This window comes from Papio anubis, chromosome 20 (assembly GCF_008728515.1).
Source record: "Papio anubis isolate 15944 chromosome 20, Panubis1.0, whole genome shotgun sequence".
Lineage (NCBI taxonomy): Eukaryota > Metazoa > Chordata > Mammalia > Primates > Cercopithecidae > Papio > Papio anubis.
In genome coordinates this window covers 47,296,417-47,323,412 of record NC_044995.1, presented here as the reverse complement: position 1 = coordinate 47,323,412, position 26,996 = coordinate 47,296,417, and the positions used below count along the sequence as shown (strand labels likewise).

At 52.7% G+C, this 26,996-nt stretch overlaps 1 protein-coding gene across 1 annotated transcript; it reads left to right on the top strand.

Annotated features, from left to right (window-relative positions):
- The first annotated feature begins 4,665 nt into the window (after nt 1-4,665).
- Nucleotides 4,666-26,504, top strand: YJU2 (YJU2 splicing factor homolog). The gene is made up of 8 exons (XM_003914684.5): nt 4,666-4,794; nt 6,700-6,800; nt 8,499-8,643; nt 11,417-11,551; nt 15,297-15,478; nt 18,295-18,415; nt 24,131-24,281; nt 25,992-26,504. The coding sequence occupies exons 1-8, from the start codon at nt 4,771-4,773 to the stop codon at nt 26,102-26,104; spliced, it is 972 nt and encodes a 323-aa protein (XP_003914733.1). The 5' UTR covers nt 4,666-4,770; the 3' UTR covers nt 26,105-26,504.
- The last annotated feature ends 492 nt before the right edge of the window (nt 26,505-26,996 follow it).

The following is a 26,996-nucleotide window of genomic DNA, read 5'->3' as shown; positions in this document are numbered from 1 at the left end:
GTTGTGGTGAGGTGAGATCACATCACTGCACTCCAGCCTGGGCAACAGAGTAAGACTGCATCTCAAAACAAAACAAATGCTGCAACCTATATAGTTCAGAGATCTTAATTGGGTTTTCTTTGCAATTCTGGAATCGGGCAACACCTCATTTCATCAGATCGAATTAGCTACTAAAACGCCAGCTGTTTGGTCTAGGTCTTGCTGCCGTCTGCACAGAAAGCCAATCACTGAGACAACAAGGATTGCCAGGGAGGAATGCTTTATCCTGGGGCTGCAATCAAGGAGAAGGGGTGGTAAAGTTCCATATGTCTCCCTGACCAACTAAAATTGGGGAGTTTACATAGCTGGGGAATGGGAGAAAACAAATTCAGGGAGGATGTTAAGGAAATAATCTTGATGGATGATGGGGTCTGGACTCTCATTGTCTGGATGTGATGATCTGATGAGTTTCAGTTCCTTGCCTGATGGTCAGTTTCCTGAGGAAGGAACCAAGATGAGACAAATGTTAAGTTTCAAGTTTTAAGACTAGGGAGGATCCATTTCTATGTTTATTGAAATAATCATAAGTACCGCCCTATAACAACAACAGTCAGAATGTTTCCATGAGCTTTGTTTATAACATTAGGGTTCTTTCTTTCTTTTTAAAGTCTGTTGGCTGGGCTCGGTGGCTCAAGCCTGTAATCCTGTGCACTCGGGAGGCTGAGACAGGCAGATCACGCAGGTCAGAGATCGAGACCATCCTGGCTAACAATGGTGAAACTCCCTCATCTTCACCAAAAAATGAGAATTAGCCAGGCTGGTGGCGGGCGCTTCAGCTACTGGGAGGCTGAGAATGGCGTGGAACCTGGGAGGCAGTGGAGTCTGCAGTGAGCCGAGATCATGCCACTGCACTCCAGCCTGGGTGACAGAGTGAGACTCTTTCTAAAATAAAATAAAATAAAATAAAGTCTGTTAAACCTTCCACTTTTGCAAAGCAGGTTTTATTTATTTATTTATTTATTTATTTTGAGACAGAGTTTTCGCTTTCTCCTCTTGTTGCCCAGGCTGGAGTGTAATGGTACCCTCACTCACTGCAACCCCTGCCTCCTGGGTTCATGGATTCTGCCTCAGCCTCCCTCAAGTAGCTGGGATGCAGGCATACACCAATTTCACCACCTGGCTAAGTTTGTATTTCAGCAGAGAGATGAGTTTATCCATGTTGGTTTGCTGGTCTTGAACTCCGACCTCACCACCGTGTCTGGGCTAATTTCTTTTTTTTTTTTTTTTTTGAGGTGGAATCTCTGTCCCCCAGGCTGGAGGCGGTGCTTTTATCTCGCTCACTGCAAGCCTTGCCTCCCCGGTTCACGCCATTCTTCTGCCTTAGCCTCCAAGCAGCTGGGACTACAGGTGCCTGCCACCACTGGCTAATTGGTACTTTTAGTAGGGATGGGGTTTCACCATGTTAGCCAGGATGGTCTCCATCTCCTGAGCTCATGCAATCCGCCTGCCTTGGCCTCCCAAAGTGCTGGGATTACAGGGGTGAGCTACCGCGTCTGCCCTTTTCTTTGAACAACTCACTCTTTGTCGCCTACAGTGGAGGTGTGGATAAGTTGGCTCACTGCAACCTCCGCTTCCCGGGTTCAAGCGATTCTCTAGCCTCAGCCTCCAGAGTAGCTGGGATTACAGGCTCCCGACCCCACGCCCGGCTAATTTTTGTACTTTTAGTAGAGTTGGGGTTTTGCCATGTTGGCCAGGCTAGTCTCAAACTCCTGACCTCAGGTGATCCGACCACCTTGGCCTCCCGAAGCGCTGGGATTATAGGCATGAGCCACCATGCCCAGCTAGGGACCCTTTTTTCTGACACAGGGAGGGCAATAATATGGGACAAGGAATGGTGTTAAATAAAGTTTACAGGAGGCCATTGGTTTGGACTGGCCACTGGTGAGCCACCGTGCCTGGCTAATTTTGTATTTTTAGTAGAGATGGGGTTTCTCCATGTTGGTCTGGTTGGTCTCGAACTCCCGACCTCAGGTGATTCACCTGCCTCAGCCTCCCAAAGGGCTGGGATTACAGGCATGAGCCACCGTGCCTGGTATCTTTTCCTTTTTTTTTTTTTTTTTTTCTCTTTTTTTTTGAGATGGAGTCTCACTCTGTCGCCCAGGCTGGAGTGCAGTGGTGCAATCTCAAATTCGGCTCACTCACTGCAACCTCAGCCTCCTGGTTTCATGCAATTCTCCTGTCTCAGCCTCCTGAGTAGCTAGGATTACAGGTTCCCGCCACCACGCCCGGCTAATTTTTGTATTTTTAGTAGAGATGGGGTTTCACCATGTTGGCCATGGTGGCCAGGCTGGTCTCGATTTCCTGACCTCATGATCCGCCCGCCTTGGCCTCCCAAAGTGCTGGGATCACAGGCGTGAGCCACCGCGCCCGGCGACTATAACAATCGTAAAAGCATATATGGCTGCACGATATCAGGACCTCTGGACCTTCCATTGTTGTAGGAGTGCGTCCTCCCAGGCATTTGTAAGATGCTTTCTCAATTGTAAACATCTTATGACCCTGGGTCGTGACTGGCAGTGAATGTGCCTTGTTACTTTTAAGATGGAATTGATTTGTGGCCGGGTGTGGTGGCTCATGCCTGTAATCCCAGCCCTTAGGGAGGCAGAGGTGGGCAGATCACCTGAGGTCAGGAGTCCGAGACCTGCCTGGCCAAAATGGCGAAACCTCATCTCTACTAAAAATACAAAAACTAGCCAGATGTGGTGGTGAGTGCCTGTAATCCCAGCTACTTGGGAGGCTGAGGCAGGAGAATCACTTGAACCCGGGAGGCGAAGATTGCCGTGAGCAGAGATCACGCCACTCCACTACAGCCTGGGTGACAGAAGCAGACTCTGTCTCAAAAAAAAAAAAAAAAAAAAAAATGGAGTTGATTTTAAAATGGTGTCACCTGGCTCTCCTATGCTCCTGTTTCTCTAACATTCTGATCATTCCTCATGCCCTGAAATGACCCTTTTTTATCTATTGTCTGTCTGTCTGTCCCATCAGACAGTGATCCCTGTGAAGGCGGGAATCTTGTGTCTTTTCTTTTTTAAAGTAGAGACGGGGTCTTGCTATGTTACCCAGGCTGATCTTGACCTCCGGGGCTCAATCACTCCTCCCACTTCAGCTTCCCAAAGTGCTGGGATTCCAGAGGTGAGCCACCTTGCCTGGCTGGAGTCTTAGGTCTTGTTTTCTCATGGGTCCGCATTTAATGAGCAAGTCATCTTGTTAGAGGCATTCAAAGCAGAGTGACTCCATTTTGAGTAGGGGCTGGGTAAAATAAGGCTGAGACCTACTGGGCTGCATTCCCAGACGATTAAGGCATATTGAGTCACAGGATAAAACAGAAGTTTGGCACAAGATACAGGTCATAAAGACCTTGCTGATGAAACAGATTGCAGTGAAGAAGCCGGCCGAGACCAAGATGGCAACAAGAATTACCTGTGGTTGTCCTCACTGCTACACTCCCACCAGCGCCATGACAGTTTACAAATACTATGGCAGGCTGGGCGTGGTCGCTCACACCTGTAATCCCAACACTTTGGGAGGCTGAGGTGGGTGGAACACTTGAGATCAGGAGTTTGAGACCAGCCTGGCCAACATGGTGAAACCCTGTCTCTACTAAAAACACAAAAATTAGCCAGGCGTGGTGGAACGCGCCTGCAATCACAGCTACTTGGGAGGCTGAGGCAGGAGAATCACTTGAATCCTGGAGGCGGAGGTTGCAGTTAGCCAAGATCGAACCACTGCCCGCTAGCCTGGGCAACAGAGCAAGACTTTTTCTCAAAAGATAAATAAATAAATAAACGATTGCCACAGCAACGTCAGGAAGTTACCCTATATGGTCTAAAAAGGGGAGGTATGAATCATCCACCCCTTGTTTTAGCATATCATCAAGAAATCACCATAAACATGGGCAACCAGCAGCCGTCGGGGATGCTCTGTCCATGGAGTAGCCATTCTTTTATTCATCTACGTTCTAAATAAACTTGCTTTTGCTTGGCACTGTGGACTCGCCCTGAATTCTTTCTTGCACGAGATCCAAGATCCCTCTCTTGGGGTCTGGATCCGGACCCCTTTCCTGGAACAATCTGACATAGAGGAAACGTCCATGAAAGGTGAGGAGGAGGCTGGGGAAGGAATGGGATGGGAAGTCCTCTTTAAAGGGAAGGCACAGGTGGGCAATGGAGGGACATTTGGGAGACACTGCGTATGTTTAGAAAGTGGGTTTGGAGCCTGATCTTTAAGTCAATGTCTGTGACTCAAGAGGCGTCCAGCGTCCTCTTAAGTCATCCTATATGTGGCCCCAACCCCATGTGAAAGCTGCGGGCACAGGAACGATGTGTGGATTCCCAGAGCCCAGAATACAAGGCAGGCGCATAATACATATTTGCTGAATAAAAGAATGAAGAACAAGGGCTGTCGCGACGCGCAGCCAGGTCACGTTACAAAATTTTAACGAGCCGCTGCCCGCTTCTTGGGGGCGCAGCGCACTCTACAAAACTCTCCAATTCCATATGGCTCCCGGAACCCTTATTTCGCGCTACTCAGGTTGCAACTCCGGAGGGAAGACGCCGGGACTTCCAGCTTGATAGACGGGGATTGGAACCAATGAAAGAAGTCGGCTATGTATGCTGCAGCCAATAACAGGATGAAGGAAGTGACGTTTACGGAAGTGAGGCTTCCGTAGGAAAAGCTCGGTACTTAGGCTTAGCATTTCTCAGGTGCTTGCGAGGTGATTAGGAGGCAAAGATGTCGGAGCGAAAAGTATTAAACGTAAGTGGTGGGCGACTGGGGCTTTCCAATCGGAGCGGGACATCCCGGAACTGCGGGAGAGGGAGGAGCTTCCTGGGATCTCTTCTTTCCCTTCTTTCCCAACGGCCCTCCATGGGATGGGGCTTCCCAGACTCTTCCCCAGACTCCTTCCCATCGCCTTCCGTGGGGGGTGGGCCTTCGCTAAGTCTTCCCTTCCGGGCGGGGGTGTAGCCATCACTTGTGGGGCGTGGCTTGGGCTTTTACCCAATCACTTCACCAGATAGGGTTTTTCCCGGAGGGAATGATCCAATCACGTTATCTGGGGGCGGGGCTTCCTTAAAATACTGGCGGTCTTGTGCCATCCTTTTGAGGGGCGTGGCCGTAAGAAGCCCTGCCCCTCTTGGGGCCTGTAGCCAATCGTGTTCTTTGGAGAGGGGGGTGTGTGTGTGTTTTTGTTGGGGTCTGGTCATGCAGATACCCTCTGCCTGACAGTGGCCAAGATTCCAGACTCCTAGAAGAAAAGCAGAGGTTCAGTATAAACCATACTGTTGGCACAGTTCTGTTTTTTTGTTTTTTGAGACTGAGTTTTGCTCTTGCTGCCCGGGCTGGAGTGCAGTGGCACGTTCTTGGCTCACTGCAGCTTCTGCTTCCTGGGTTCAAGCGATTCTTCTGCCTCAGCCTCCTGAGTAGCTGGGATTACAGGTGCCCGCCACCACACCCGGCTAATTTTTGTTTTGTATTTTAGTAGAGATGAGGTTTCACCATGTTGCCCAGAGTGGTTTCGAACTCCTGAGCTCAGGCAATCCGCCCACCTCAGCCTCCCAAAGTGCTGGGATTACAGGCGTGAGCCACCGTGCCCGGCCGCACGCAGGTCTTTCTAGGAGAGCGGTCCCAGGCTTGCTGTAGGAACTCCTGGGAAACAGGAGCCCTGGGATACAAAGGGAGTGTGAGTATGGATTATGACAGATAACTCCACTGCACCACTGGAAAAGAAAGCACTTTGTGTTTGAAGCACCTGCTGGGTACCAGACACTGCAAAGAGCAGTTTATCCCCCTTGCCTGAAGGAATGCGTGTAAAGACTCTTGGAAGACAATGTGCCCATTTCACAGAGGAGTAAACTGAGCCCCGCAGGTTTCAGCTACTCAGGATTCAGATCCAGGGGCATGACTGTGTAGGAAACGATATAGTATAGTAATTGGGAGGCTGCGCTAACAGTGTCCTGGTTTACCTTCTACAGAGTTGCTGGTGAGTTGGGACACCTTGGGGAACTCAGTCTCCTGCCCAAACAACAGAAGCGCTAAGCAAAACTTAACATCTACAAAGGGCAGGGTATGGGGCCTCACGCATGTAATACCAGCACTTTGGGAGGCCAAGGTGGGTGGATCACCTGAGGTCAGGAGTTCAAGACCAGACTGGCCAACATGGTGAAACACCATCTCTACTAAAAATACAAAAATAAGCTGGGTGTGGTCTTGGGTGACTGTAATCCCAGCTACTGGGGAGGCTGAGGCTGAGGCAGGAGAATTGCTTGAACCCAGGAGGCAGAGTTTTGCAGTGAGCTAAGATCATGGCCCTGCACTACAGCCTGGGCAACAAGAGCAAAACTCCGTCTCAAAGCAAAAACAAACAAACAAACAAACTGGCTTTTTAGAGCTTCCCGTGTAGATAACATTTCACGTGTATTGTCATGACTGGTATTTAGGAGAATCAAATGCATCCTGTATGTCTCCACTGAGAGAGAGTCAGGAAGCTTGTGCCTGGCCTCCCTCCGACTGTACTGAGTCCTGCCAGTCCTCTCTGCCTATCGCAGAACCTAGGGTGGGCTTGGGGACCCCCGACACAGCTCCCCAGAGCCCCTTCCCTCTGCCATGTCCTGCCCCTGCTTCTGAAAATAACTCCCCCAATGTTTCCTTCCTCCCCCGCAGAAATACTACCCGCCAGACTTTGACCCGTCAAAGATCCCCAAACTCAAGCTCCCCAAAGACCGGCAGTACGTGGTGCGGCTGATGGCCCCCTTCAACATGAGGTGAGCACCCGCCGCGAGACCCCACACACCAGCCGTGGCTGAAGGACACAGTGCCTGGCATCGACAGAGGTGACTCGTCCTGTGTTCAGACCAGATCACTGGTCCTGGCTCAGACATTGACCACTCTGGCCCTCCTTCACCTCACCATTTGGAATTAAAATATGGACCTTTTAGAACCCCCGCCTCCGCCAGTGCCTGCCTTGAGATCTTGGTGGTTAGTAAACATATGAGCAGAGAGGATAGGACCCCACAGAGTTGCAGCCCCATAGATATATTTCAGCTTCTCCAGCAGCCAAGCTCATCCTATCCCAGGGTCTTTGCACACACTGCTGCCCCTGCTTGGAACTCTCTCCCTCTACTTTCTTTCTTTTGTTGTTGTTGTTGTTGTTGAGACAGAGTTGCTATGTTGCCCAGGCTGGAGTGCAGTGGTGTGATCTCGGCTCACTGCAACCTCCACCTCCCGGCTTCAAGCGATTCTCCTGCCTCAGCCTCCTGAGTAACGGGGATTACAGGTGTGCGCCACCATGCTCGGCTAATTTTTGTATTTTCAGTAGTGTTGGGGTTTCACCACGTTGGCCAGGCTGGTCTGAAACTCCTGACCTCAGGTGATCTGCCCTCCTCGGCCTCCCAAAGTGCTGTGATTGCAGGCGTGAGCTACCACGCCCGGCTTTCTCCTTCTGCTTACACGTGGTGGGCTCCTCTTGTCTGCCATAGGTCATGGCTCCAATCTCACCCCCTCCGGGAGGCCTCCATTGTCCCCACTCACGGTACCCACATCTTGCCCTTTGTAGCACTTTAGAATTATTGTATTTCACCAACTCTAAACCCCACACCTCTTCATGCTGTAGCATATCTGAAATCACACACCTGACGAGGAAAGAGGCATCTGGGTCAGTGAAATTTGTTTCATTTCCATGTGTTGATGGCCTGTCTGCTCCTCCCCCTCCTTCATTCATTTATTCATTCAACACTCATTTATTGGGCACCTGCTGTGTGCCAGGGTCTGTGCTGGGCGCCAGAAACAAAGTCCCTGGCCTCATGGAGCCCACAGTCTACTGGGAAGTGGAGATCATTGGTAGTCAGGCAGGTGCACGGGCCCCAGAAGTCAGGCAGGAGAGAGAGCCCCTGGGGCAGTGGTGGAGGAGGCAGGGCTGTAGGTAGCTGGGGTGGTCAGGGCGACATCAGGCAAATTGCTGGTGGCGCTGAGGTCTGAGGATGAAGGGCGTCACTGGCCATGGGACCGTAGGAGCAAAGGCCTTGAGCTGGGACTGAGCGGGGGGTGTTTGCAGGCTCAGACAGGAGGCGGGTGTGCTGGGCTGGGGAGCAGAGCCTCGAGTAGGAGGGGAAGAGGGAGGTGGGGCGGCATTTTTCTGTGCGGCGTCTTTCCTCCTGGGGGGTGGGGTGCCCCGTAAGCACCAAGATTGCTTCTGGGAGTGCATGACAGGCAGGCCTCACCTACTCAGGGGGCTTCCCAAGCTGGCGACCCTTGGACCGAGCCCCAGAAAGATATGAATGAGAACACGAAGTTCTCAGGTAGAGGAAATTTGGACACAGGGTGGGGCAGCCTGCCCCGTGAAGGAGGAAGCTCCCCACCGCTGGAGGCAAGCAAGCAGTGATCTTGCAGGATGCCGCAGGGACAGCCCACCAGTGGGAGCCAGAGTCTCAAGACAGCTCGCTCCCCTACATCCCGCCCCGCAGGTGTAAGACGTGCGGAGAATACATCTACAAGGGGAAGAAATTCAACGCTCGGAAGGAGACGGTGCAGAACGAGGTCTACCTGGGCCTGCCCATCTTCCGCTTCTACATCAAGTGCACGCGCTGCCTGGCAGAGATCACCTTCAAGGTAGACGAGACGGCCAGCCAAGCCGGTCCCTCTCCCCCAGCACACCTCAGATCAGGGCAGGCCCCGGGGTTCCTTACCCCGATCCTCTCCATGCAGGGAATCTCATTTCAGTTTATCCCCAATTAACAGACAACAGTTTGGGGGAGATGTTCATGGCAGCATTCTATATAAAGGCAAAAAGACAGAAGCGACCTAGATAGATAATAATAAGGCATGAGAAGAACAAATTAGCTTGCAGGCTGGGCACGGCTCACACCTGTAATCCCAGCACTTTGGGAGGCCAAGGCAGGTGGATTGCCTGAGGTCAGAAGTTCAAGACCACCCTAGCCAACATGGCAAAATGCCGTCTCTACTAAAAATACAAAAATTACTGCGCATGGTGGCGGACTATAATCCCAGTTACTCAAGAGGCTGAGGCAGGAGAATCGCTTGAACCTGGGAGGCAGAGGTTACAGTGAGCGAAGATTGCACCGCTGTACTCCAGCCTGGGCGACAGAGTGAGACTCCATCTGAAAAAAAAAGCCGGGCACAGTGGCTCATGCCTGTAATCCCAGCAGGTTGGGAGGCCAAGGCAGGAAAGAGAGCCCCTGAGGTCAGAAGTTCAAGACCAGCCTGGCCAACATTGTGAAACCCTGTCTCTACTAAAAATACAAAAATGAGCCGGGCGTGGTGGTTCTTGCCTGTAATCCCAGGAACTTGGGAGACCAAAGCAGGAGAATTGCTTGAACCCAGGAGGCAGAGCCTGCAGTGAGCCGAGATTGCACCATTGCATTCCAGCCAGGGTAACAAAGTGAAACTCCGTGTCAAAAAAAAAAAAATTAGCATGCAATGGAATATTACGCAGCCAATAAAAATCACAATTTGACTTTTAATTGTTACCCTGAGGATTTGAGGAAAGGCTGAAGAGAACTTAAAATTTTCTCTTCCTATGCTTAAGTACTCTTTGAGTACTTTTTTGCGATAAACTTTCTTTCTTTGATTAAAAAAAACATTTTGGGCTGGGCGCAGTGGCTCACAGCTATAATTGCAGCACTTTGGGAGGCCAAGGCAAGCAGATCAGTTGAGGTCAGGAGTTCGAGACCAGCCTGGGCAACATGGCGAAACCGTGTCTCTACCAAAAAGAAATTTAAAATTAGCCAGGGTCAGCCGTGGCTCGGGCCTGTAATCCCAGCACTTTGGGAGGCCGAGGCGGGTGGGATCACGAGGTCAGGAGATCGAGACCATCCTGGCTAACATGGTGTCCCGCCTACTAAAAAATACAAAAAAACTAGCCGGGCGGGTGGCGTGAACCCAGCTACTCGGGAGGCTGGGAGGTGGAAGAATGGCGCGGAACTCCGGGAGGCGGAGCTGCAGTGACGTAGATCGCGCCACTGCACTCCAGCCTGGCGACAGAGCCAGACCCGCCTCAAAAAAAAAGGCCGGGCGCTGGGTGGCTCAAGCCTGTAATCCCAGCACTTTGGGGAGGCCGAACATGGATCACGAGGTCAGAGATCGAGACCATTGTGGCTAACACGTGAAACCCCCGGCTCCCTACTAAAAATACAAAAAACTAGGGGCCGGGCGCTGTGGCGGGATGCCTGTAGTCCCAGCTACTCGGGAGGCTGAGGCAGGAGGAATGGAACCGGGAGGCTGAGCTTGCAGTGAGCTGAGATCCGCCACTGCACTCCAGCCTGGGCGGCAGAGCGCAGACCGCCTCAAAAAAAAAAAAAAAATTAGCTAGTGTGGGTGATGCATACCTGTAGTCCCAGCTACTGAGGGCTAAGGTGAGAGGATCACTTGAGAACCCAGGAGGCTGAGGTTGCAGTGAGCCATGATCCTGCCACTGCACTCCAGCCTGGGCAACAGAGCCAGACCCTCTCCCAAAACCAAAACGCCGGGCGCTGGGTGGCTCAAGCCTGTCATCCCAGCACTTTGGGAGGCCGAGACGGCTGGATCACGCAGGTCGGGAGATCGAGACCATCCGCTAACACGGTGAAACCCCCGCCTCTACTAAAAATACAGAAACATAGCCAAGCAGGTGGCGGGAATGCCTCTGTAATCCCAGCTACCGGGAAAATGAGGCAGGAGAATGGCGTGAACCCGGAGGCGGAGCTGCAGCTGGAGATCTCGCCACTGCACTCCAGCCTGGGCTACAGGAGCAGACCCTATTCTCAAAAAAAAAAAAAAAACAAAAACAAAATAAATATTGTGTTGGGCAGAATCACAACATGTGCAGAGCCTTGTAGATCTTTTTTTTTTTTTTTTTTGAGACAGGGTTCCACCTGTAGCCAAGGCTGGAATGCAGTGTCACAATCTCAGCTCAGTGTAACCTCAACCTCCCAGGTTCATGCGATTCTCATACCCCAGCCTCCAGAGTACCTGGGATTACAGGTATGCACCACCTTGCCCTGCCTAATTTTTGTATTTTTAGTAGAGACGGGGTTTCGCCATGTTGACCAGGCTGGTCTTGAATGCCTGACTTCCAGTGATCTGCCCGCCTTGTTGGAGATTTTATTTGCAGTCATGTTGAGGGTAGGGAGTGGAGGCTGCGGGGAGGCAGTGGGCAGATGAGAAGAGTCTTAAAGTCCATGCCAGGGCGTTGGGCATTTTTGCCCAAGGAGATGGGAGGAGCACTAGAAAGAAATCTCACCGGCCAAAGCAATAAGACAAGAAAAAGAAAAGGTAGTAGAACCAGTAAAAATCAGAGAGAAGGGGCCCTGAACTGCTGGTGCTGCTTTAGAAGATTCCGGTGCCTGGGGATGTAGGAGCTGATGTCTGTCTATCTTCCCCCCAGACAGACCCTGAAAACACAGACTACACCATGGAGCATGGAGCCACGCGGAATTTCCAGGCTGAGAAGCTCCTGGAGGAGGAGGAGAAGAGGGTGCAGAAGGAGCGGGAGGATGAGGAGCTGAACAACCCCATGAAGGTGAGTTGGGGGCCGTGCAGGTGTTCATGAGCACTGTGTGTGTGTGTGGGTGCATGTGTGTGCTGGGGGGTGTGCCCTTCCTGCCTCAGGTCCCCAAGGAAGGAAGATGGGGTGGGGGACATGGTTGGCAAAACTTCAAGATGTCCCCAGGAGGCCAGGCATAGTGGCTCATGCCTGTAATCTTAGCACTTTGGGAGGCTGAGGTGGGAGGATCACTTGAGGTCAGTAGTCCTAGACCAGCCTGGCCAACATGGCAAAACCCTGTTCCTACGAAAAATTTAAAAAATTAACACTGGCCGGGCGCGGTGGCTCAAGCCTGTAATCCCAGCACTTTGGGAAGCCAAGGTGGGCGGGTCATGAGGTCAGGGGTTTGAGACCAGCCTGACCAACGTGGTGAAACCCTGTCTCTACTAAAAATACAAAAATTAGCTGGGCGTGGTGGTGTGCTTCTGAAATCACAGCTACTCAGGAGGCTGAGGCAGGAGAATTGCTTGGACCAGGGAGGCGGATGTTGCAGGGAGCCAAGATGGTGTCACTGCACTCCAACCTGGGTGACAGAGTGAGACTCTGTCTCAAAAAAAAAAAAAAAGTTTAGTCAAGCATGGTGGTGCATGCCTGTAATCCCAGCTACTCGGGAGGCTGAGGCAGGAGAATCGCTTGAACCTGGGAGGCAGAAGTTGCAGTGAGCTGAGATCACACCACTGCACTCCAGCCTGGGCAGCAAAGCAAGACTCCATCTGAAAAAAAAAAAAAAAGAAATTATGTTCACTTCCAATAGGACAATTTTGTTTTTTCTCAGAAATAATAAAATGAGCCAGGCATGGTGGCTTAAACGTGTAGTCCCAGCTACTTTAGGGGTTGAGACGGGAGGATCACTTGAGTCTAGGAGTCCAAGACCAGCCTGGGCAACATAGTGAGACTCTGTCGTTATGAAACATTAAAAAATTAGCCCAGTGCTGGCCAGGCACGGTGACTCACACCTGTAATACCAGCATTTTGGGAGGCTGAGGCAAGTGGATCACGAGGTCAGGAGTTCAAGACATGCCTGGCCAAGATGGTGAAACCCCATCTCTACTAAAAATACAAAAAATTAACTGGGCATGGTGGCAGGCGCCTGTAATCCCAGCTACTTGGGAGGCTGAGGCAGAGAATTGCTTGAACTCAGGAGACACAGGTTGCAGTCAGCTGAGATCATGCCATTGCACTCCAGCCTGGGCGACAGAGCAAGACTCTGTCTCAAAAAAAAAAAAAAAAAAAATTAGCCAGGTGCTTTGGGAGGCCGAGGCAGGTGGATCACCTGAGGTCAGGAGTTCAAGACCAGCCTGACCAACACGGCAAAACCCTGTCTCTACTAAAAATACAAAAATTAGCTGGTCATAGTGGCCCATGTCTATAATCCCAGCTACTCAGGAGGCTGAGGCAGGAGAATTGCTTGAACCCAGGAGGCGGAGGTTGCAGTGAGCCGAGAGCACGCCATTGCACTCCAGCCTGGGCGACAAGAGTAAAACTCTATCTCAACAATAACAACAACAAAAATTAGGCAGGTGCACTGGTGTGCACCTGTGGTCCCACCTATTAGGGGGGCTGAGGCGGGAGGATCACTTAAGCCCAGGAAGTTGAGGCTGCAGTGAGCTATGATCATACCACTGCACTCCAGCCTGGGAGGCAGAGCCAGACTGTCACTAAAATATATATACACACACACACACATACACACATATATATACACACATACATATACACACACATACGTATATACATGTGTATATATAATAAATTTTAAATGACTGTTACCTGCTGTCCCGTCCTGCTTCCATATTTCCCATCCATTCCTATCTATTCCTGGACCCACCCACCTCTGCCAAATGTGAGTTTTCTGAGCAAGCCACATCAGAGCAGATCCAACATTTTCTATGGCCATGTGGAACAACTGGGAGGGAAATGAGCCTTGGCGAGGGTTTGGTGTGTGCTTGGGCCTGTCGCACTGCTGTCTGTGTGTGAATTTAGTTACACTGACAGCAAGGGGCTCTTACCCTGGTATTAGTCAGCTATTGCTACATAACAGGTTATCCCAAAACTTAGTGACTTAAAACAACAAACATTTATCATCCCACAGTTTCTGAGTGTCAGGCATCCAGAAGCAACTGAGCTGGATGGTTGTGGCTTAGGAGCTCCCATGAGGTTGCAGTCAAGGTGTTGGCCAGGGCAGTATCATCTGAAGGCTGGACTGGGGCTGGAGGAGCCACTCACAAACTGGCTCCCTCTACTGCCTGTTGGCTGTCGGCCTCAGTTCCTCACTGTGTGGGGAGCTGCTTGAGCATCCTCACAACGTGGCAGCTGCCTACCCCAGAGCACATGACCCAAGAGTGAGAGCAAGGAGGAAGCCTTGTGCTTTTACTTCCTAGTCGCAGAAGTTAATATGTCGTCACTTCTGTCATATTTCATTAGAGCCAGCCCCTGCTCAAGAGGAGGGGAGTCACCTCCACCCCTTAAAAGGAGGAGCATCAGAGTTTGTGGACGTATTTTTAAACTGTCAGAATTGCCATTTTCCAAAGGGCAAATACGACAAGGTCACAGCACTGGGAAGCAGCCAGGCGGGATTCACTCCCAGCCCTGCCTGGCTCCTCAGGGGCCTGTGGCCGCCGGACTTGCCTCCCTCAGCCTCAGTTTCCTTTTCTGTAAAATAGGGGTTGTGAGGATTAAATGAGATGGCATATGGAAACATCTTAGCCCAGGGCCCGGTGTACAGTAGGTGCTCAGGTTGTCTTTTACAATTTTTCCTTTATATTTTTATTTTTATTTTTGAGATGGAGTCTCACTCTGTCACCCAGGCCGGAATGCATTGGCATGATCTCAGCTCACTGCAACCTCTGCCTCCCGGGTTCAAGTGATTCTGCTGCCTCAGCCTCCCAAGTAGCTGGGATTATAGGTGTGTGCCACCACGCCTGGTTAATTTTTGTATTTTTATTTTTATTTATTTATTTTTTTGAGATGGAGTCTCACTGTCACCCAGGTTGGGGTGCATCAGTGCAATCTCGGCTCACTGCAACCTCTGCCTCCTGGGTTCAAACAATTCTCCTGCCTCAGCCTCCCAAGTAGCTGGGATTACAGGCACATGCCACTACGCCCGACTAATTTTTGTATTTTTAATAGAGATGGGGTTTCGTCATGTTGGCCAGACTGATCTCGAACTCCTGACCTCAAGTGATCCGCCCGCCTCAGCCTCCCAAAGTGCTGGGATTACAGGCGTGACCAATAACACCCAGCCTGTATTTTTAGTAGAGATGGGGTTTCACCATGTTGGCCAGGCTGGTCTCGAACTCCTGACCTCAGGTGATCCGCCCCTGCCCCCGCCGGCCTCCCAAAATGCTGGGATTACAGACATGAGCCACCGCGCCTGGCCAAATTTTTCTTTATTATTCTTTCTGAAAGATGGCACCAGGCCGGAAATCCAGGCCACCTGAGTCCAGAGCCAGCCTCTTTCCACCCCACCCTGTCCAGGGGCTCAGATCCTGGCTCCACCACTGCTCAGCCCCATGTGGTCACTTTCCCTCCCCAGACCTGAGTGTTCTCACCTGCGAAATGGACACAGAGCTCTGGGCGTGGGCAGGGGGTTCCCTGAGCAGGATGGAAACATGGGGGTAGGGGATTCCTCCCTTGGCCCGTGGTGGCCCCCGAGGCCGGGCAGGATTTGCCCCGGGGTGTGATCCCCATGCACTCAGCCCCACCGCCCTGCTCCCACCAGGTGCTGGAGAACCGGACCAAGGACTCCAAGCTGGAGATGGAGGTGCTGGAGAACCTCCAGGAGCTGAAAGACCTGAACCAGCGGCAGGCACACGTGGACTTTGAGGCCATGCTGCGGCAGCACCGCCTGTCCGAGGAGGAGCGGCGGAGGCAGGAGCAGGAAGAGGACGAGCAGGAGACCGCGTGAGTCCGGCCGGTCCAACCCAGCCCTACCTCACAGCCTCTGCACTGGCAGGCGCTGCCTCTGCCCCAAACCCTTCCCCTGCTCTCTGCAGTGTCGCCTTTTCAGGGACCCCTTTCCCACCGCCAATCTCACTTTCTCCCTTGTGGCGTCTGTCTCGGGGGTCCCCAGCCCACTGCCAGGCACGGTGACTCAGCACGTGGTCACCCGCATGACTGCGGTTTGTCACAGTGGGAGGACACAGCAGATTCAGCAAAGGGAAAAGGCATTTGGGATGTGTCGGGGGCCAGGCCTTCCAGATCCTCTCCCGGTGCAGCTTCGCAGGACGCGCCTCATCCCCCAGCCCGAGCTGGGAGGACTCGAGAGAGGCGCCATCCCCAGGAAAGCTCCTAGAGACCCAGCGTGGGGTTCCTATGGGAGGTCCCACAGGCCCCGCTGCCTGGCCCATGCCGGGATTCCAGACTCGACAGGAAAACAGGGCTCGGGCATAAACCATGGTGTTTGCCGGAACAGCTGAGGCCCCAGAGCCCGTCCCATCCATGAGGGTGGGAGGTCCCCCGCACAGGCTCCCGGACACCCACCAAGGGCCACCCTCACCAGCCACCTTCTGAGGACACAGCCTCAGGCCTCCCGGGTGAACACTTTTCTTTGAGACAGGGTGTCGCCGTGTCACCCAGGCTGGAGTGCTGTACTGCAGCCATAGCTCATTGTAGCCTCCATCTCCCAGGTTCAGGCGTTCCTCCTGCCTCAGCCTCCTGGGTAGCTGGGACCACAGGGGCACATTACCATGCCCAGCTAACTGTTTTTATTTTTGTAGACAGGACCTCGCTATGTTGGCCAGGCTGGTCTTGAACTCCCGGCCTCAAGCGATCCTCCCGCCTCAGCCTCCCGAAGTGCTGGATGACAGGTGTGAGCCCCTGCAGCTGGCTGGTGAATGCCTTCGACGCCGACCACCTCTGAGCCCACATGCTGATCCCCTCCTTTCCTGGTACCTTGTCTCCCCTCCGTCTGTTAGAATCTGAGCTGTAAGGACAGGGACGTGGTGGTCTCTCTTGCATCCCCAGGGCTTCCAGCAGGTTTGGGTTTATGGTAGGTTCCTCATCAGTGCATAATTGGTGCACAGATCAGCGATGCCGTGCAGAACAGTGTTGGGAGCCTGCACTCATCCCGTACCTTCCGGGCGCCGGGCGCGGCTCTAACCTCACTACCCACACAGCCCTGGGAGTCAGTGTGATTTTCGTCATGGGCAGGAGGGCTGAGGTCCAGGGAGGTCCAGACATGGGCCCCACCAAGATGACCCTCCAGGCTCCATCCAGACAGGCTGGTTCCAGATCCAGGCGCTTAACCCCACCGCTGCCCTCAATGGACATGGAAAAGTTAATGTAAAAATGTAGAAGGGGCCAGGCACAGGGCCTCCTGCCCCCCATCCCGCACTGTGGGAGGCCGAGGTGGACGGATCACCTGAGGTCAGGAGTTTGAGTCCAGCCTGGCCAGCATGGCCAAGGGCCATCTGTACTAAAAATACAAAAACAAATTAGCTGGGCGTGGTGGTGGATGCCTGTAATTCCTAGCTGCTCCGGAGGCTGAGACAGGAGAATTGCCTGAACCCAGGAGGCGGAGGTTACAGTGAGCCAAGGTGGTGCCGCTGAACTCCAGCCTGGGCGACAGAGCAAGATTACGTCTAAAAAAAAGTTAAAAATTAAAAAGCAGACTGGGTGCAGTGGTTCACGCCCGTAATCCCAGCACTTTGGGAGGCCGAGGCAGGTGATCACCTGAAGTCAGGAGTTTGAGACCAGCCTGGCTAACATGGAGAAACCCCACCTCTACTAAAAATACAAAAATTAGCTGGACATGGTGGTGCCTGCCTGTAGTCCCAGCTACTTGGGAGGCTGAGGCTGGAGAATTGCTTGAACCCAGAAGGTGGAGGTTGCAGTGAGCCAAGATCGCACTACTGCACTCCAGCCTGGGCAACAGAGAAAGACTCCATCTCAAAAAAAAAAAAAACACACACACAAATTAGCCAGGCATGGTGGCAGGCACCTGTAGTCCCAGCTACTGGGGAGGCTGAGGCAGGAGAATCGCTTCAACCCAGGAGACAGAGGTTGCGGTGAGCCAAGATTGCCCCACTGCACTCCAGCCTGGGCCACAGAGCGAGACTCTGTCTCAAAAATTAAATGAAATGAAAATTAATGAGGCATAGGGACACACGCCTGTGGACCCAGCTACTCAGGAAGCTGCGTGGGGAGGATCACTTGAGCCCAGGAGGTGGAAGTTGCAGTGAGCTATGATTGTGCCACTGCACCCCGCCTTGGGTGACAGAGTGAGACCTTGTGTCTTTTGTTGTTGTTTTTAGACAGAGTCTCGCTCTGTCGCCCAGGCTGGAGTGCAGTGGCGCGACCTCGGCTCACTGCAAGCTCCGCCTCCCGGGTTCACGCCATCCTCCTGCCTCCGCCTCCTGAGTAGCTGGGACTACAGGTGCCCGCTACCACGCCCGGCTAATTTTTTGTATTTTTAGTAGAGGCGGCGTTTCACCGTGTTAGCCAGGATGGTCTCGATCTCCTGACCTCGTGATTCACCCGCCTCGGCCTCCCAAAGTGCTGGGGTTACAGGTGTGAGCCACCGCGCCCGGCCTAGACCTTGTCTGTTTTAAAAAAAAAAAAAGAAAGTAATCTGTGTGCCCCCTACTCCCTCCCACCCCTGCTCACTGAGGACAGAAAGAGGTCTCGAGGCACCCAGTCCCCTCGCCACCACAGCAGGCGCATCCCAGGCCCTGTTCCCCGTGCAGAGCACATCCAGGTTCCCATCTTCCATCCCACAGAGCCCTGTTGGAGGAAGCCAGAAAGCGGCGACTGCTGGAGGACTCCGACTCAGAGGATGAGGCTGCCCCCGCGCCCCTGCAGCCAGCCCTTCGGCCCAACCCCACTGCCATCCTGGACGAGGTGAGGGGGGCTGCCTGAGTCCCGGGGACTCCCAGGTGAACTAGCGACAGCTGAAGCCAGGGGTCAGCTTGACTTGTTCTTTTGTTTGTTTGTTTGAGAAAGAGTCTCGCTCTGTCACCAGGCCGGAGTGCAGTGGCACAATCTCGGTTCACTGCAACCTCCGCCTCCCAGGTTCAAGTGATTCTCCTGCCTCAGCCTCCCAAGTAGCTGGGACTACAGGCGCCCGCCGCCACACCCGGCTCATCTTTTGTATTTTTAGTAGAGACGGGGTTTCACCATGTTGGGCAGGATGGTCTCAATCTCTTGTCCTCGTGATCTGCCTGCCTCGGCCTTCCAAAGTGTTGGGATTTCAGGCCTGAGCCACTGTACCCAGCCAGAGCTTGACTTTTTCTTAAAAGGCCAGTCTGCATCCTAACTCCTCCACTCTGTGGCTATAGCCCAAAACAACCATGATCAGGTGTAAAAAAGTGGGCGTTGCCTGGTGCCAATAAAAGCTTTATTTATAGGCTGGGTGCAGTGGCTCTTGCCTGTAATCCCAGCATTTTGTGAGGCCAAGGCAGGAGGATCGCTTGAGGCCGGGAGTTTGAGACCAGCCTGGGCAACAAAGTGAGACCCCCTTCTTTACAAAATTACAAAAATTAGTCATGGGTGGTGGTGCATGTCTGTGGTCCCAGCTACTTGAGAGACTGAGGCAGGAGGACTGCTAGAGCCCAGAAGGTCAAGGCTACAGTGAGCTGTATCAGTGTCACTGAACTCCAGCCTGAGCAAGAGTGAGACCCTGTCTAAAATAAATAAATAAAAATTAAGGCTGAGTACAGTGGCTCACGCTTGTTAATCCCAGCTACTCGGGAGGCTGAGGCAGGAGGCCGGCTTGAACCTGGGAAGGCGGAAGAGTGCAATGAAGCCCCGTCTCCCCACTACACCAACCTAGGCATTAAGTGAACTCTGTCTCAAAAAAACTTTCATTTACTAAAACCTGTGCCAGGCCTATTAGGTCTGTAATTTGCCAACCTGTTTTTTTTTGTTTTTTTTTTTTTCTTTTTTCGAGAGCCAGTCTCACTCTGTATTGAGCTGGAGTGCAGTGGCGTGATCTCAGCTCACTGCAAGCTCACGCCTCGAGGTTCACACTGTTCTCCTGCCTCAGCCTCCCGAGTAGCTGGGACTACAGGCCCGCCACCTCGCCTGGCTAGTTTTTTGTGTATTTTTTTTTAGTAGAGCGGGGTTTCACCGTGTTAGCCAGGATAGTCTCGATCTCCTGACCTATTGATCCGCCGTCTCGGCCTCCCCAAAGTGCTGGGATTATAGGCTTGGGCACTAAGCCCGGCCTACCAGCCCCTGTTTAAGCTGCTGAAAGAAGGGAATGTAAAGAAAAACACAGAAGTTTATTTCTCAATCGTGTAAGAGCCCTGGGCTGACACTCTAGGACTTCCGGGCAGCTCTGCTCCATGGAGCCATTCAGGGATTCAGGCTCCTTCCTGCTCCTGGAGCACGGCTTCCTGCGCTGTGTTCTCAGCTGGCTCAGAGCACCTTCGGGGTCTGGCTGTGGGAAGGCAAAAGGTGCGTGGAGGACCACCCAGCCTCAGATGCGGCCCAGCTTAATTCTTCTCTCATGCCATAGGTCACAGCATAGTCACAAGGCCCCATCTGGCTGCAAAGGAAACTGTGAGCTGTATTCTCCAGTTGATCTGTGCCTGGCTGTGCTGCTAACTAGAACGAAGGGAGGCCGGGCGCCATGGCTCAAAGTGCTATAATCCCAGCACTTTGGGAAGCCGAGGCGGGCGTATCATCTGAGGTCAGGAGTTCGAGACCAGCCTGGCCAACATGGGGAAACCCTGTCTCTACTAAAAATACAAAAATTAGCTGGACATGGTGGTGCATGCCTGTAATCCCCCAGTTACTCGGGAGGCTGAGGCAGGAGAATCACTTGAACCTGGGAGCACAGGTTGCAGTGAGCCGAGACTGCACCATTACACTCCAGCCTGGGTGACAGAGTGAGACTCCATCTCAAAAAACAAAAAAAGAAGGGGGGCAGGATCTTTGGCAGATGACCAGCATTTTCCACCACAGCTGACTCATCCAAGGTGGCCTCAGCCACTCTGGTTTGTTCATTGAAGAAGGTGGTAAAAGTAGGGGCTCATAAACCAATAACACAGACACACAGAAACGATTGTTTTTTTTTTTTTTTTTTTTTTTTTAAACACAGAGTCTTGCTCTGTTGCCCAGGCTGGAGTGCAGTGGTGCAGTCCCAGCTCACTACAGCCTCAACCTCCTGGGCTCAAGCAATCCTCCCACCTCAGTCTCCTGAGTAGGTGGGACCACAGGCACACATCACCATACCTGGCTAATTTTTCTTTTCTTTTTTCTTTTTTTAGACAGTTTCACTCTTGTTGCCCAGGCTGGAGTGCAGTGGTGTAATCTTGGCTCGCTGCAACCTTCGCCCCCCGGGTTCAAGCGATTCTTCTGCCTCAGCCTCCCAAGTAGCTGGGATTACAGGTGCCTGCCACCATGCCTGGCTAATTTTTGTATTTTTTTTTTTTTTTGAGACGGAGTCTCGCTCTGTTGCCCAGGCTGGAGTGCAGTGGTGCGATCTCGGCTCACTGCAAGCTCCGCCTCCCGGGTTCACGCCATTCTCCTGCCTCAGCCTTCCGAGTAGCTGGGACTACAGGCACCCACCACTACGCCCGGCTAATTTTTTTGTCTTTTTTGGTAGAGATGGGGTTTCATCATGTTAGCCAGGCTGATCTCAAACTCCTGACCTCAGGTGATTCAACTGCCTCGGCCTCCCAAAGTGCTGGGATTACAGGCGTGAGCCACCGCGCCTGGCCCCTAAGTTTTCAAATTGTTTTTGCAGAGATGCGGTCTGGCTGTGTTGCCCAGGCTGGTCTCCTGCTCCTGGCCTCCAGCAGTTCTCCTGCCTTGGCCTCTAAAGGCACAGGGATTACAGGCATCAGCCACCATGGCTGACCCCAAGACAGTTTTCTAAAAGATCCTTTCTTTGAAGCTATATCCCCTGATTCGAGTTCTCACACTGTGGTTCTTGCATAAACCACTCCCAGAATTCATTGTCTACTACTTCCTCTCTCTTTTTTTTAAAATGAATCAACAGAGTAAAGCTACTTTGAAAGCAGTGCAACCTTTTATGATGTATTCCCTCAGTCCTGTGCCTGTACCTGATTTTCTCGCAGGTGTTTTATTTGGTTTTACGTGATACACCTTCATCAAGACTTTTCAAACCTTCACCCTAACTTTTATAGGAAGGAATATCTCCACACTTGCATTTTCTTGGTTGATTTTAGAGATGAGGTCTTGCTCTGTCACCCAGGCTAGAGTGCAGTGATGTGATCACAGCTCACGGCAGCCTCCAACTCCTGGGGTCACATGATCCTCCCACCTCAGCCTCTCACGTAGCTGGGACTACAAGTGCATGCCACCACAGCCAGCTCATTTTTTGTATTTTTTTTAGTAGAGACGGGGTTTCACCTTGTTAGCCAGGATGGTTTCGATCTCCTGACTTCGTGATCCACCCGTCTCGGCCTCCCAAAGTGCTGGGATTACAGGCTTGAGCCACCGCGCCCGGCCCTTTTTTAAACTCCTGTCTTCAAGCAGTCCTCCCACCTTGGCCTCCCAATCCTTCGTTTAGTTTAATGATGATGAGTACCACCTGTAGAAACAGGTTTGGGAACTAACCTAGGTATCTTATTTTTGTTTTTGAGACGGTCTCGTTCTTTCGCCCAGGCTGGAGTACAGTGGCACAGTCTCCGCTCACTGCAAGCTCCGCCTCTCAGGCTAAAGTAATTGTCCTGCCTTAGCCTCCTCAGTAGCTGGGATTACGGGCGTGTGCTGCCACACCTGGCTGTTTTGTATTTTATTTTTATTAATAAAGTGACAGGGTTTCACCGTGTTGACCAAGCTGGTCTTGAACTCCTGACCTCAAGTGGTCCACCCGCCCCGGCCTCCCAAAGTGTTGGAATTACAGGTGTGCGCCACTGCACCTGGCCATCTGTGCCTTTTGACTTGTTTTCCTCGTTCTAACATCAGCCCAGAGCCACGACTTTTTTTTTTTTTTTGAGACAGAGTCTCGCCCTGTCACCCAGGCTGGAGTGCAGTGGCACAATCTCGGCTCACTGCAACCTCCACCTCCCAGGTTCAAGCGATTCTCCTGCCTCAGTCTCCCGAGTAGCTGGGATTACAGGCATGTGCCACCAAGCCTGGCTAATTTCTTGTATTTATAGTAGAGATGGGGTTTCACTGTGTTAGCCAGGATGGTCTCGATCTGACCTCGTGATCCACCCACCTTGGCCTCCCAAAGTGCCAGGATTAGAGGCGTGAGCCACCGCACCCGGCCCAGAGCCACAACTTTAAGGAGGCCTCTCCACCACCTTAGCAGTGGCCGCCCCTCACACCGTCGGCTTGGCACTCAAGGCCTCTGCCCATTCTCCATCCCACATAACCTGCCCTGGCACTTCCTGACTCACACGGTGGCTTCTCATCACACCTTTACCTGTGCCATTCCCCTTACCTGGGATGCCCCCTTTTCCTTCTAGCTTGGTGAACTCCTACCCACCCTTCAATACCCAATGCAAGACACCCTTCCTTTGAGAAGCTCATCCTCACAATTCAAGCTCATGCACCCTGGCTTCTCTCTCACCCAGATGGATGTAGTCCTGCGTGTTGGTCTCCTTGTTCCTCTCCCTCCCCACACAGTGAGCTCCGTGAGGGTAGAGCACCCATTGGGACTTCCTTAACCCAGTGGTTACCACTTCCTCTATTTAAACATAAAACAGATTAAAGAGGCCAGATGTAGTGGCTCACGCCTATCATCCCAGCTCTTTGGAACGCTGAGATGGGAGCATTGCTTGAGCCAGGAGTTCGAGACCAGCCCGGGTAACAGAGTGAGACCCTGTCTCTACAAAAATTAAAAATGTTAGCCCGGCATGGTGGCATGCACCTGCAGGAGGCTGAGGCAGGAGAATCGCTTGAGCCTGGGAGTTCGAGGCTGCAACGAGCTATGATTGCACCACTGCACTCCAGCCTGGGCAATAGAGTGAGACCTTCTCCAAAAAAAAATTTAATAAATAAAATAGATTAACAGGTCCCTTCTGTTGCAGTGAAGGAACTGGAAGTCTTTTCTATCTACCCCTAACTCTTTCCCAAGGCGGCTTCCTCCATTTTCATGCGTTCTCTCAAGTACATTGAGCACCTCCTTGTGCCAGGAACTGTTTGTGGCACCGCAGAGCCAGCAGTGGGGAAGACAGGAGCTCACAGCAGAGCTGGGGAGAGAGTTATAACAGCCAGCAGAGGGCACTGTGAGCGTGGACATGCAGCCTGCATGTGAGCTTGAACCATGATGGGCTTCTCAGAGGAGGGGTGTCTTGTGTTGGGTATTGAAGGGTGAGTAGGAGTTCACCAAGCGAGTGCATGGAGAAGGGGGCATCCCTGGTGAAGGGAATGGCATGGGTAAAGGCGTGGAGATGAGAAGTCACTGTGATTCAGGAAGTGTCAGGGCAGGCTATGTGGGATGGAGAATGGACAGAGACCTTGAGTGCCAAGCCTAGGACAGTGGGGAGCCATAGAGGAGTTTAGAGCAGAGGAGGAACATGGGCAGCGCAGCAGTGGAAGAGGGGCATGGAGCAGTGAGCAGGGGTTGAGGGCAGAGGGGCCAGACTGGGCCCTGGATCCGGGCCAGACCCCCACACATGTCCCCATCACCTGCAGGCCCCAAAGCCCAAGAAGAAGGTGGAGGTCTGGGAGCAGAGCGTTGGCAGCCTGGGCAGCCGGCCCCCGCTGTCGAGGCTGGTCGTGGTGAAGAAGGCAAAGGCCGACCTGGACTGCAGCAATGGGCAGCCTCAGGCAGCCCCCGCCCCAGGTAAGGTCACAAGAGTTCCCAGAGCCGGGCGCGGTTTCCATAGTGACCTCCAGGTGGCGGCAGCGCTCCCTGTGCAATTACAGAGGCTTCATGGGGTGGGTTGAGGGTGGCCTGCAACCCCCACAGGACCAATTAGTGGAGTGAGCAGAGAAGGCGGGCAGCTTATTTTTGTCTTTTTTCTTTCTTTCTTTTTTTTTTTTTTTTTTGAGTCAGTCTTGCTCTGTTTCCCAGGCTGGAGTGCAGTGGTGCCATCTCGGCTCACTGCAACCTCCGCCTTCCCGGTTCAAGCAGTTCTCTGCCTCAGCCTCCCAAGTAGCTGGAACTACAGCACCACGCCCGGCGAATCTTTTGTATTACTAGTAGAGATGGGGTTTCTTCATGTTGGTCAGGCTGGTCTTGAACTCCCGACCTCAGGTGATCCAGTCACCTCGGCCTCCCAGAGTGCTGGGATTACAGGCGTGAGCCACCGCGCCCGGCCTCTTTTTGTCTTTCAATTACAAAAAGAGCCAGTGCTTGCTTTTAAAGCCCAAATCCTGTGGGAATGTATAAAATCAATGTTGAATCCGTGTTTCCCTGCCCAGCCTTCGCTGCCAGCAGGTGCCAGGATCCCCCGTCCCACCTCCGGGGCTGTCTGTATGGCATGTGTGTCTCTGTTGTCACACACCTGGTGCTCTGTAGGGACGAGAGTCCCACACCCCCAGCCCCGGGGGATGGAGGATGGGAGTGGGGTCAGCATTGCCATGTGGTTAAGACCAGAATTCGGAGCCAAGCATCCGGGGGGCAGGTACTTTGCACCCCTACCTGCTTGTCCTATGGCCTTGGCCAAGGGACTTTCCCCCCAGCGGGGCCTCAGTGTCGTGTCCTGTAAAATGCAGCCAAGGGGACCTACCTCACGTAGGTAGAGTCGGCTCCCGGTTTGGGTTGATTCCGTGAGCTGTGGCACTTGAGTAGACCCTGGCACACGACGAGACTGTGAGACATTTGAGACATTTTTATCAGTGCTGGTAAAAATTATGCCATCTGGCCAGGCGCAGTAGCTCACACCTGTAATCCCAGCACTTTGGGAGGCCAAGACCGACAGATCACTTGAGGTCAGGAGTTCAAGACCAGCCTAGCCAACATCATGAAACCCCATCTCTACTAAAATTAGCCAAGCATGGTGGCGGGTGCCTGTAATCCTAGCTACTTGGGAGGCTGAGGCAGGAGAATTTCTTGAATCTGGGAAGCCGAGGTTGCACTGAGCCAAGATTGCACCACTGCCTGGGTGACAGAGCGAGACTCCGTCTCAAAAAAAAAAAAAAAAATTATCCCATTTGTCAGAGGAAAAGCCCGAGAATCAGAGTGGCTTTCACAGCCGGGCATAGAATCTGCCCCTCTTAATTGCCTTAGTATGATTTTTCCTAAGGCGATTAAGTCCGCAGTGACTGGACTTTGAACTTTGCACCATTTCCATTTTTGGCAGCGCACGTTGCCTGCCTGGGCAGGGTTTGCATGGGCCATTGTTCGGAAGCGGAGCTGTTGAGTCCCGGGTGTGCAGACGTAAATCTGCAGTGGGTCCCATCAGGTGCCATCCAGAAAGGCCAGGCCATTCACATGCTGTCGCCTCTGGGCTTTGCAAACCTGCAGAGGTTGCCGGTCCTGTGCTCCAGGCCTGGTCCCTGGCCCGTCTGCTCTGGAGCTGAGATGAGCTAACTCTCCCTCTCCCCCCAGGAGCCCCGCAGAGCAGGAAGGAGGCCGACCCTGCACCCCCGACGCCTGGCGCGTCCTCCCTGAGCCAGCTGGGTGCGTACCTGGACAGTGACGACAGCAACGGCAGCAACTGAGCCCTCCTAGGACCCCCGCCCTGGGTCAGGGTCACACGTCCAGCTTCAGCCATGTTGAGGCCGGCGTTGCTGGTGGTCGGGGGACGAGGCCTTGGCGTAACCGGAGACCCTGCAGACAAGTGCCAGCGTGCTCCGAGCACGTAGGGCCAACAGGGACCTCAGCCCTGGGAGGTCACTTCTCTCTGCCCTCACCAGCCTCTCAACACATCGGGGACACCTGCTGCTCCTGCCTCCACCTGTCACCATGCTTAGGGCTGCAGTATCCCTAGTGCGTCTCAGCTTCCAGCACTACTTCAGGGTGGCAGTGTCTGGGGCACTGGGCGAGCCCACTGGCCTCTAGATGGCCTCATCTCTTCCTTCCACAAACTGTCTAGAACCAATAAAAGGAAATCTGCCAACCGCCCGGGCCCCTTCTCTCTCCGAGTCTGAGGAGGCCCCAGGACAAGGCTCTGTTAGCACAATTCGAGGGGCATTCACAGAGGTTTGTTTTTTGAGACAGGATCTAACTCTTGCCCACGCTGGAGTGCAGTAGCGTGTTCTTGGCTCACTGCAGCCTTGAACTTCTGAGCTCAGGTGATCCTCCCTCCTCAGTCTCGTGAGTCGCTGGGACCTCAGGTGTGTGCCACCATTCCTGGCTAACTTGTATATTTAGAAGAGACTGGGTTTTGCCATGTTGCCCAGGTTGATCTTGAATTCATGGGCTCAAGCGATCTTCCTGCCTCGGCCTCACAAAGTGCTGGGGTCACAGGCACTTAGGCCAGACTATATTTAAGTTATGCGCCCCTAAAGGTGCTTGCCCCAGGCTTACCATCTGGGCTTTTTTTGTTTTCTCTTATTTATCTTTTTTCTTTTTTTTTTTTTTTTTTTTTTTGGGAGGGAGTCGCACTGTAAA